Source organism: Stigmatopora argus, chromosome 24, assembly GCF_051989625.1.
Source record: "Stigmatopora argus isolate UIUO_Sarg chromosome 24, RoL_Sarg_1.0, whole genome shotgun sequence".
Classification (NCBI taxonomy): domain Eukaryota; kingdom Metazoa; phylum Chordata; class Actinopteri; order Syngnathiformes; family Syngnathidae; genus Stigmatopora; species Stigmatopora argus.
This window is the reverse complement of record NC_135410.1, coordinates 2,629,017-2,641,307: the sequence shown is the minus strand read 5'-3', so window position 1 is coordinate 2,641,307 and position 12,291 is coordinate 2,629,017. Positions and strand designations below refer to the sequence as shown.

At 44.1% G+C, this 12,291-nt stretch overlaps 1 protein-coding gene across 4 annotated transcripts in view; it reads left to right on the top strand.

Moving 5' to 3' along the window:
• The window catches only part of mylk4b (myosin light chain kinase family, member 4b), a 67,984-nt gene that overhangs the window by 28,087 nt on the left and 27,606 nt on the right, over positions 1–12,291 (top strand). For all 4 annotated transcript variants that reach the window (XM_077594597.1, XM_077594596.1, XM_077594599.1 and 1 more), the window contains exon 2: positions 2,235–2,466. In XM_077594597.1, coding sequence (XP_077450723.1) covers positions 2,235–2,466 — 232 coding nt within the window. The remainder of the gene's footprint in view (positions 1–2,234; positions 2,467–12,291) is intronic.

The window sequence follows — 12,291 nt, the reverse complement described above, 5'->3', positions numbered from 1 at the left end:
GACTACACCCTGGTACCACGTTCTGACCTATGGTGGTGGTGCGGCCAAAACAAATTATACGACGCCTGCCAAAATGCAGCAGGACTTTGTGCCTTGGTCTCACTGCTATTACCAGTGTCTGTTTTTCCATCTACAGTAGAGGAGATACAATTGGCTGCACAGAAATCCGGTATTATGGCGGGCCCCTCGCGACGGCGTCGATCGGCATGGAGAGAGGGTGATCCGACATACATTGATGCGATTGGCATCCACGGGGCGTACCAGATGAGTATAAGTTGGCTAATCAGATCGCAGCAGGTTGGGAGTATATTTTTCTTTTAATTACTCCAAACAAAAATGTTGATCGGATACATTACCTGCATTACAATGTCCAAAAACTTGGAAACTATACTGAACAGGGATTTGTGGCGATAAAGGAACAATTGGCAGCCACCAGTCTTATGGCGTTCCAGGATCGCATAGCAGTTGATATGCTGCTTGCGGAGCAAGGGGGCGTGTGTGCAATGTTTGGAGATCAATGTTGCACCTTCATACCGAACAACACGTCACCCGGTGGGTCCCTCACCCAAGCCATTAGTGGCCTGCAGACCCTCAACCGCAATATGAAGAAGCATTCTGGAGTCAGAGAATCCGCCTGGAGCTGGTGGCATAAGCCCTTTGGATTTGGCCCAATCTGTCGCATTTTCCGTAGCCCTTTTTGCTACGATTTTGACATATGTGGGTGTTGTATTATTCCCTGCTTAAGATCTTTGATAAGCCGACTTATGACCACTGCGATTGCCCCTACAAATTCTAAATTGCATGAATTATATCCTCTGTTGATGAGACGTACTGAGGGAAGCAGTGAATTTCAAGAGCATGGTAATTCCGAGGATGAAAAATGATTTGAAATGAAATGATTTTGTTTTTCTGCTTTCAGACCTGCCGAACGAGTAGGGCCTAAGCGGGTAAAATTAAAACAGCCAACGGAGATATCCCTCTCTTCTTGGATTTGCCATAAAATAAATAACGAACATATAATAAAAGGGGGGAATGTTGGGTTTATTCTGGGATGTTACTATATGTTCATTTGGAATTAATGGAATAAAGCTGAAAGGAAGTTTTATTAAGGGGATCATGTGCAAATTTATAATATAGGGGGGAATGTTGGAGTAATCATTATTATAAATGTGTTTGCAATGAATATAAAGCCTCATCCTAAATAGGTAACTATATTAAACAATATATATATATATATGTGTTGATCGCTTTTATGTTAGAGTTGAATTAATATGTGAAGACAAACGCTTACGCCAAGGTCGCTCTCCAGGACAGCTGGGTCCAGCGAGAGATACAAGTTCGCAAAGACATAAAACAATACACTGAGTCCTTGCTCCGAGGACTGATTACTGGAAGATACGCCTCAACCCTTTCCCCAGATGCAAGTTCGCAATGAAGATCTGTGAAGGACGCTTAAATTGTTGTTGGTTCAGCGGATGGCTATCAAGCATATTGTTTTAATTTGTGACGCTAGTTTGACGCTAGGTTTGCTTGATTATAGAATTGTTTTGTTTCTTGCTTACGCAATTGGATCGAGTCGATAACCTTGTAATTGTTTTGATTTGAGGCCTTAAATGGGCAGGACATAATGCCACTCGTTAGAATAATCTTGATCGGCCGAGCGGCGGGATGTATTCTCTTCTTGCAAGAATTAAATGATGATGTGACTACAGATGCCTTTTTTATTGACAGCTGAATTGGAAATACCTAAGGATAAACCTACAATTGGATAAACCTAACAGTTACGGTCCACAGAGTCAGAAGTTTGGACCCTGAAGCAGATGATTCAAACCAAGGAGACATGTTAATATTCATTCATCTCCCATACCGTGCATTCTCGACAGGGTTGTGGGGGTTGTTAGACTCTAACCCAGCTGACTTCAGGTGAAAGGCAGACTACATTCTAGACTGGTCACCAGTCAGTCGTAGGGCACACAGAGAGACAAACGGCCATATGCACTCACAATCATACCACCACCGGCAGGAATCGAGCCCACGCCTGCCCGCACCGAAATCAGTTGAGTGATCCTCTACAGTCTACACCACGAGGCGGCTCAATATGTATTTATTAAGATCAAAAAACATTTAAAAAAGAAAAGGAAGTCACAAACCTCAGTGAAAAATAACAAACAAGCAGCAGAATGTGACACGATGTTTTGAAATCTAGATTGTTAGATGGTTTGTTGTAATTGCAGGTCAGACAAAAGGTTTCCTTGTACCGGGCCAGGAATGAAGAATGGAAAAAGTCTCGAATCAGCAGTACCGCCACCTATTCCCATGTCCCCCATTGTGGAGAAAATGGAAGGGCTTAAGGCTATCCGCAACCGCAGCAACAGCCTTCGTTTTGGTCGCCTGGCCTTCTATAGACACCTGGAGAAGGTGGGGACCATGCGCTGCTTCTGGGAACTTAAACACATTGAACTTGAGGTAAGCAACCAACAAATTTTCTGAATTATTTTTAGTTGCATGGAAGGGAAGTGTCTTGTAACAACAAGGGAACTGTGACCTGGACTATACATCAGCAGGTGATATCCAAGGCCACAGCAATCTCTGACAGCACCCAACACCTGTTGGCACATCACAACCTCGCAGTACTACAAAATTCCACTTGAGGAATCAATTGCATTTTCTCATCTCATCTCATTTTCTGAACCGCTTTATCCTCACTAGGGTCACGGGGGGTGCTGAAGCCTATCCCAGCTGACTTCGGGCCAGAGATGGGGGACACGCTGAATTGGTGGCCAGCCAATCGCAGGGCACAAGGAGACAAACAACCATTCACACTCACACTCACACCTTGGGGCAATTTAGAGTGTCCAATCAGCCTATCATGCATGTCTTTGGAATGTGGGAGGAAACCGGAGTACCCAAACAAAACCCACACAGGACCAGAGAACATGCAAACTCCAAACAGGTGGACCGACCTGGATTTGAACCCAGCTCCCCCATTGTGAGGCCGACACGCTAACCAGTCAGCCGCCGGGCCGCCCAATTGCATATTCTTCACTTGTTAAATCACACAAACATTTTTATTTATCATATATTAAAGCAGGGGTCGGCAACCCAAAATGTTGAAAGAGCCACCTTGGATGAAAAAAACAAATATTTCTGGAGCCGCAAAAAAATTAAAACCCTTATAATGCAGGCAACACATGCTCTATTTAGCTATCTATATTAGCCTACTATCAAAATGCGTAGGTTGATTACAAATAGATCATGAGCATTCATGATTATAAATGTTTATTTTCCCTGCAGTGCATTCTGCAGAGAACACGCATCACCTGTTTTGAAACGCTCTTGAAAGGAAGGAAGACAAGCAAAATAATAAATATCATAGCTACTTCATACTATGAGCACATTAGTAACAGTACTATTGTCCTCCACTTCTCAGCTTTAACATTGGCGACTTAGTATAGAACAAGTATCCAAATAAAAAATATATATAAAAAAATGTCAAAAATGACCTTATGGCAGACGCCCTCACCCTAATCTGAAAATAGAGCCCTCTGAGTTTATAGGACGGCTAGGAGCCTGACTTGGAATAAAACTCTCAATACAGTGGTACCTCGAGATACGAGCTTAATGCGTTCCGGGATTGAGCTCGTATGTCGATATTCTCGTACCTCAAACGAACGTTTCCCATAGAAATGAACTAAAAACAAATTTATTCGTTCCAACCCTCTGAAAAAACACCCAAAACAGGATATTGGATTGGAAAAACATTTTTATTTGTTCCAATTCGCCATCTATTAACAAAGTAACAAATAACTAGTGGTTTAATATTACTAAAATGTGTTTAATAGTACTAAAATTATTTCGCAGGGGGGAGAGAGAGAGACGGACAGAGAGAGGGGGGAGAGAGGGGGGAGAGAGGGGGGGACTTTTTGCATGGCAATGCGCTCGTAATATAACATAAACAAATTTAGATGAACTTGGATTACGATGCAGACACTCAAAAATAAATTTAATCTAACCTTACACCAAACTTAATTCTAATTTTGTTTTAAATTTTGATACCCATCTTCTCCCAGCTTGGCTTTATTTGCCCCGCCTTCACCCTGACTGCACGGCAACGCGCTCGTAAGATAATACAAACAAATTTAAATGGACTTGGATAACGATGCAGACACACTCAAAAATAAGTTTAATCTAACTTTACACTAAACTTAATTCTAATTTTGTTTTAAATTTTGATACCTTTCCCGGCCAGGTTGGCTCTATTTGCCCCGCCTCCCCCCTGACTTACACATGCAACCTATTGATTGTTTGCTTTTGTATTCCCTTTAAAATATTCCCAAAACGATGCACACAGATGTCCTCACAATAGGATAACGCAAGATCATTTGCCAACAAGAAGCAGTATATACGCCATTCGCACTGACTAACGGGAAAAAAACACTGAAAAAATGCAACGCTCCATCCAGTGCTCGCAGAGACATTGCAAGAGGGAGTTGCGACCACAGAGACATTACATGAGGGAGTTGCGGGAACAGAGACAGTGCCCATGATGTTCTTATGAGCAGCCTCTTGCGTCCGCTGTCTGCTCGTATATCAAAATTTGTCTCGTATCTCAAGATAAATATTTGCTCAAAATTTTACTCGTATCTCAAATTGCTCGTATGTCGGGCACTCATATGTCGGGGCACTCGTATGTTGAGGTACCACTGTAATTTATTCATTCATTTTCTGAACTGTCTTATCCTCACTATGTCCACGGGGGGTGCTGGAGCCTATCACATCTGATTTCGAGCCAGAGGCAGGGGACACCCTGAATCGGTGGCCAGCAGATCGCAGGGCACGCTTACACTCGTACCGAACGCAATTTAGAGTGTCCAATCAGCCTACCATGCAGGTTTTTGGCATGTGGGAGGAAACCGGAGAACCCAGAGAAAACCCATGCAGGCCCAGGAACAACATGCAAAGGGGGACTGACCTGGATTTGAACCCAGGACCCCCACTGTGAGACCAGCGCACTAACCACTCAGCTGCCCGGCCACCCAGCTGTCTATAACCTGCATGCTAAATCATCATTTTCATCATCTTCAATTCAGAGATTGAGATTAAGCAGAGAAGAGCTATTGTCCGAGTTGAGCACAGTATTTATACATTCATTCTACATACATTTTATTTATAAATATTAGTAAATAAATAAATAAACATTACAGTATTAACATGTGCATATAATTGTATATCATTTAGCATCTACATTTTTTTATATTGTATGGGTGTGACAACATGTACAAATAATAGAATAAATAGTTATGATCCTATTTCGCAGTTTTTCGATTATTACGGCAATGTATGGTCTACATTATGTACGAAATTCGAGGGAATGAAAGTAGTCATACTCTCATGCCAATACAGTGGTACCTCGTCATACGACCGTTCGTCATACGGAATGCTCGTCTTACGGAATGCTCGTCTTACGGGGGAAATTTCGATCGAATAATTCGCCCGTGATGCGGTCAAAGTTTCGTGATGCGACCAAGCCAGGTTGCCATGGCATTTTTTTTGGCATATCTTTCGTGTATAACAATATTTACGAGCACCGGATGAGGTATTCAGACCAGGAAACGCACAACGCGCATGCGCGGTGAAAAGAGGGCTTTCTGGGTAATGAAGTATACTCGTGCTCGCAAAAGCATCCCCGGTAGCAACTCTATCATAGGCGCCGTTCGAGGGGATGCGAACACAGATGCTACAAGCTAAAAGGGAGCCGCTAGCCAGCGCCCCCGAAGCTCCCATGAGCAGCGGTGCGATCGCCGATTGTGAGGACATTTGTGTGCATCATTTTCGGAATATTTTGAAGGGAATAGTACGACAGCAAACAGCCCATCGATAGCGAACGTGAGGGTGGAGTGTTTGTTCTGTTTACGAGTGCGTTGTGTGGAAGAAAAAAAAAACCGAAGCCCCTTTCCCCTCGGCGAAATCCGCCCAATTTTAGTTAGATTAAACACTTTATTTCTATTAAACCACTCGTTATTTATTACTTTGTCAATATATGGCGAATTATAAGAAATAAAACATTTTTTTTCAATCCAATATCCTGTTTTTGGTGTTTTTTTCAGAGAGTTGGAACGAATTAATTTGTTTCCCATTCATTTCAATGGGAAACTTTACCTCGAGTTACGAGTAACTTGTCATACGAGCTCAGTCCCGGAACGGATTAAGCTCGTATCTCGAGGTACCACTGTATTCCAAAGGCGCCGTTCAAAGCGGCAGCCAGTTGCAATAGCTCCCTAAACCCTCACTCCGCAGATCCTTCCTCCCATCAGCTGTCAGGCTCTTTAACAAAAAAATGTGTTAAGACCTACCGTATGTATACATGTACATCTATGTGTATGTATGCATATATACGTTTATATATAGGTATGTATGAGTATGTATGCATGTTTTTTCAAAATATTCCGAAAATGATTCACACAAATGTCCTCACAATAGAATAACTCGCTCCGCTGCTCATAAAGACCGGCTCGCAACTCCCTCGTTGAAATGGCTCTGGTTGCAACCGCTTTGAACGGCGCCTATGCGAGAGTTGCGACCAGAAATATTACAAAGAGGGAATTGCGAGCCAGTGCCGCTGATGTTCTTAGGAGCAGCGAACGAGAAGTAATATAATACTCCTCGTATTAGATAATAAAAATAACAGGAAATGCAACAGCTCAGCTTACCCACGTATTGATTGTGGGTAATGAAGTTTCATTCTGAGAAAGAGTGCCATTGCCTATCGGCGTTGTGTGCACGAGTATACTTCATTACCCAGAAAGCCCTCTTTTTGCCCGCGCATGCGCGTTGTGCGTTTCCTGGTAGATGCGTAGGAGGAGAAACTCGTCTGAATTAATCGTTCAGTGCTCGTAGATATTGTTATACACGAAAGATATGCAAAAAAGCTTGGTCGCATCACGAAATTTTGATCGCATGACGGGCGAATTATTCGATCGAAATTTCCGTCGTAAGACGAGAATTTTGTATGACGAGCGGTCGTGTGACGAGGTACCACTGTATTGTGAAACCCCATTTTCAGTTCCAGTCCTGTCTATTTAAACCTCACATGATTGTTTTGTCTTTGTCGGATCGTCTGATTTACTCTCCATTGTTTCCACGTTCCATGTTTCCAAATTCCCTCATGTTGTTCCGTCAGGACTGATTTTGTCGTTGTTATTTTCTAAGACTCCTGCCTCAGTTATTAAAGTTTTGTTTGCGCATTCAACTCGTCCATTGCATACTTCCCTGCATTTGGGTCCACTCCATGCTTCTACGCCACAACATCACCAAAGGCGTGACACAAAATTTTGCTTTGTTATTTGATTTGAAACAAGCTTTACAACAAGCGTTACAACACGATATTCAATCAGAATGTTTTTGCAACCCAAAAAAATAAAGAAAGGTTTGAATTGGTATTATTTATATTCCCCCAAAAATGTAATCCCAAAACGTCTGCCTCACAGGTCTTTTATCCTGGGTTCAAATCCAGGTCACGTCCACCTGTGTGGAGTTTGCATGTTCTCCGGGCCTATGTGGGTTTCCTCCGGGTACTCCGGTTTCCTCCCACATTCCAAAAACATGAATGGTAGGCGGATTGGACACTCTAAATTGGGTGTGAGTGTGCAATTTTGTCTGTCTCCTTGTGCCCTTTGATCGGCTGGACACCAATTCAGGGTGTCCCGTGCCTCTGGCCCGGAGCCAGCTGGGATAGGCTCCAGCACCCCCAGTGACCCTAATGAGGATGAAGCGATGCAAAAAATGAGATGAGAACTATATACGTACTGGTCCAGCCCAGTAGAGCTGCTATTGACATACATAAGCATAATCAGTCCAAACTTGTTTTGGGATATGGGAGGAACTTTTTTTTTACTATAGTCTTACCTGAACTATTGTTATGAATTATTTGCTATAAAAATTAACTTAAAGGTTTGTGTCATATTCGAAATATAATTTCCCACCAGAATGTAGGATTGTTCATGCTTACTGATCAAAGTGATTGCTTCTATCTGATCATTGTGTTTGTCCTGATTCTTCACAGTATTGTGTGAGTACTACAGGACTCTAGTATTTGCAGTATAAACAATTAATCATGTGTTCTGGCAGTCATAAAAGTTGTTCAAAGAGAAACAAAATATTGTAAAAGCTTTTTCTGACCTGTCTAAATATCTTGTTCCTTTAGTTGGAAGAAAGGTGTCATATCTTGACAATCTTTTTCCTCAACAAACGTTTAAGTTAACGCCCACTGGGAGAATTTAAAAATTGGAGTCAGATAACACGTGGGTGCCAAATAAACCATTGAGAAGTGACCACTGAAATTTATCTGTGTCTTGTCTGTGCTCTGTCCAAAAATCTTTCAGAACAAATAAAAGAAGACTAACACTATGCACATTTCTGATACCAGAGCTATGTTTATTCATTCATTCATCTTCCATACCACCCAGCCTCGAAAGGGTTGCGGGAGAGCCTAACCCAGCTGGCTTTGGATGAAAGGCGGACTACACCCCCTAGACTGGTCGCCAGTGAGTCGTAGGGCACACAGAGAGACAAACGACCATCCACGCCCCCAATCATTCCGCCACCAGTGGGAATTGAGCCCGCGGCTGCCCGCAGCAAAGTGTGGCGAGTGAACCATTACACCACGAGGCGGCTTAGAGCTATGTTTAGCAACCTAAAAATCTTTATCCACTAAAATTGTGCCCCTCAGCTATGGCAGCTTCCTAGGTCAAAGCTTTTTCACAAATTATCTCTAAATACATGTTAGAAGATTAGTGGTCAAATCATGTAAAACCTGAGGAATATTTAGTTCTTGAATTGGTGGATTACCGTATTTTCACGACTATTCGGCGCATCGTATTTTACGCCGCAGTGTCAGTAACGAGTGCTATTTCTGTATTTTAGACACACAAAGCACGCACCGTTTCATTAGACGCATATATATTATATATTATATATGGATGAACATCGAAACGCAATAGCGCTGACTACCGGAAGCATCTTATTTCCGGGTTCCGGTGCGCAGTGACTGCTGGGAAATATAGTTCTTGCGCGCTACACCCACACGCTAAAAACACGCTTTAAAAAGGCAACGGAAGCAAAACTGAGTTCGGTAGTGCTTTATTTGTACATTTTACAACTTACTCAAGTCATCATCACCTTCAAATCCCTCAAACTCCTCATCTTCTGTGTCCGAATTGAACAATTGCCCAAACGAGCCTTCCAAAAAGCCGGGTCCCCTCTCTTTGTTCTCAGAGTCACCGTCATTTCCATGTGGCTCCTTAGAAATTATGCCGGCTTTGGCAAAAGCTCGAACAACCGTGCAAGCAGACACGTTCGCCCAGGCGGCAACGATCCATTGACAAATCGTAGCGTAAGAAGCCCGGCGCTGCCTGCCACTTTTCGTGAAGCTGTGTTCGCCAGCGATCATCCACTGCTCCCACGCCGCTCGTAACTTTGATTTGAAAGCCCGGTTGATGCTGATGTCCAGCGGCTGTAATTCTTTGGTCAAGCCTCCGGGAATGACGGCAAGCTCTGAGTTCATTTTCATGACCTGGTTTTTAACCGTTGCTGCGAGATGAGCACGCATGGAGTCGCAAATCAAAACAGACGGCGAGCCGTGAAAAAATCCATCTGGTCGCTTGACATACACGTCACGTAGCCAGTCTCTCATTTTCTCCTCATCCATCCAGCCCTTTGGATTCACCTTCACGATGACGCCGGCTGGAAACTTTTTTTTAGGCAGAGTCTTTCGCTTGAAGATCACCATTGGTGGTAGCTTCTGCCCATTAGCATGGCAAGCGAGAACGACAGTAAAAGCCGACTTCTCGTGCCCCGTTGTTCGTATCGCCACCGTGCTGGTCCCCTTCCTCTCGACAGTGTGGTTCATCGGCATGTCGAAAGTCAGCGGCACCTTGTCCATGTTGGTTATGTGGTTTGGCTGTATAAGTTTGTCGGCAATCAGCTTGGAGCAGTAGGTGCGGAAAACGGCTAGCTTGTCAATGTAGTCCGCCGGAAGTTGCTGCGCCACGGTTGTCCTCACTCTGATCGCCAGATGGTGCCGTTTCATAAAACAAAAGCACCACGACGGTCCTCCTTCGAAATGTTCAATTTTCAATTCTTCCGCGAGCGCTTTTGCCTTCAGTCGAATGGTGACTGTGGAGACGTTTCTCCCAGCTGTTCTTAGATCAAGAATCCAGCGCTCAAGATGATCTTCCAAGTCGGGCCACCTTGCCTTGTTCCCACGGAAACTCAGCTTCCTCTTGTTGACTTTGCGAAGCTCCTTCTCCTGCTTTCTCCATTTACCAACCATGGATTCGTTGATGTTGAATTTCCTCACCGCTGCTCTGTTACCATGATCCACTGCATGATCGATGGTTAGAAGCTTGAACTGTGCTTCGTACGCGTGCCTCTTTGTGGAAGTATTCATATTTTATTTTACAATTGAGCACATGCATCACTGTGCCCACCCTAGCAGTATATATAGGAACCTTGTAGGTACGTGGCTTTAGCGTCTTCTCCCACACACCCCCTCCCAAGCCCTGCCCCACCAACGTCCGCCTTCTCTCTATATAAAGAGCGTCTTTGCAGGTAGTGCTCAGTCAGGCCCCGGAGCTCTCTCGGCGCTCGGCCACGATCGCCGCCCCCGCGAGCGCTCCCGCTTGGTGCCGCCGCCGCGAGCGCTCCCGCTCGGCGGCGCCGCCGTGAGCGCTCCCGCCGAGCGCCGCCGGGCGCTGCCGAGCGCCGCCGGGCGCCGCCGAGCGCCGCCGTGCGCCACTGAGTGCCGCCGAGCGGGAGCCTGGCGGCGGCGCCGAGCGGGGGCGCTCGCGGCGGTGGCGCCGAGCGGGAGCGCTTGCGGCGGTGGCGCCGAGCGGGAGCGCTCACGGCGGCGGCGCCGAGCGGGAGCGCTCGCCGCTCGGCGCTCACACAGGGCGCTCTGCATTATAAGGCGCCCTGTCTATTTTGGAGAAAAAAAATGACTTTTATGCACGCTTTATAGTCGGGAAAATACGGTATATTAAAAATCTTGGTTTCTCCCACTTAGGCTTTTGGTGATGCCCTAAAAGACAGATTCGCTCACGTCGCTTTGCTAAACCTTTGAGTTTTTTAAAACGAAATGCCATTAGTGGTGATTTTCCACAATTGCAGCATCCTTATCCACTGTAATTTCAGGCTATACCTAAAATTAAGAACCCCTACAGATTATACATCAACCTCTGTGCCTTCGTGCATTGTGCTATTTTTTTTCATTTATATTGGAATAATGTCCAGCAAAACAGCCATTGCAATGAAATGAAATGTAGGGGTAGGAAAAACAGGCTGAATGGTGGCTAAGAACCTTGGAGGCGTTGTATAGGCCTATACTAGCTGTGTCATAGTGGGTGACAATTCTGTCAAGAGAACCCTGAATTTCAACGGAGACTGTTTTTCTGGGGTTTAAAGTTGAAGGTGTGTCTGCTGAACAGTTGTGAGTAACGTGATTTTAATTATAAGACCCATTTACAAACTACTATATCACACAATTAATGATGAAACTGCCCATAATCTTCGTGTTACGTATGCCTGTGGCAGTTTGGGTTCGTCTGATCACGTTTTAATCCACATCAACATACAGTCAGCCAAATAATTTGAAAACTTTCATGCAGCTGTTTGTCTTTTTCATGTTTGTAGATAGGCTGTTGCATTTGTGTCTTCATGCAGTGCCTTGACAGTAATTTGGTTGGCATCCATCCGTGTGTGGTCTCTGGAAGTAGAAAGGAAAGAGAAAGGGAAAGAACATGAGAATATTAAGATTGTAACGTTCGTTCTGGATAGTGTAGCACACAGCATTGCCCTCTACTGGCTAATCAGAACAAACAAATAATTCTATAAATAATTAGTAATCAGCCCTGATACAAAAAATATACACTGGTATATCGATAGATAATGGCCCATGTTACTTACCGACCAGGTTTCAAGACAATCGCTTCATGATTGACGGAGGACTAGGACTTTAGGTTAGTCTCCACAAGAGTGTAAACTCGACAAACCTAAAACCTCTAAAAAAAGTATTGCCTTCTCTTGACTAAAGATATTCAACTAACAGATCAGTACATTATAAACATCCAATATATAATTGAAATTTGTTTTTCCAGGAGTTTGCTGACGCGGCAGGTGACAGTGCTATGTAGATTGTCCATTAAATTTTCAATTTCTTAGGAAAGAAAGTTTAGAAGTATTGCTTGGTAAATATATTATGGGGCGTGCAGGCAAGTATAAAGTGCTGTGTCTGTA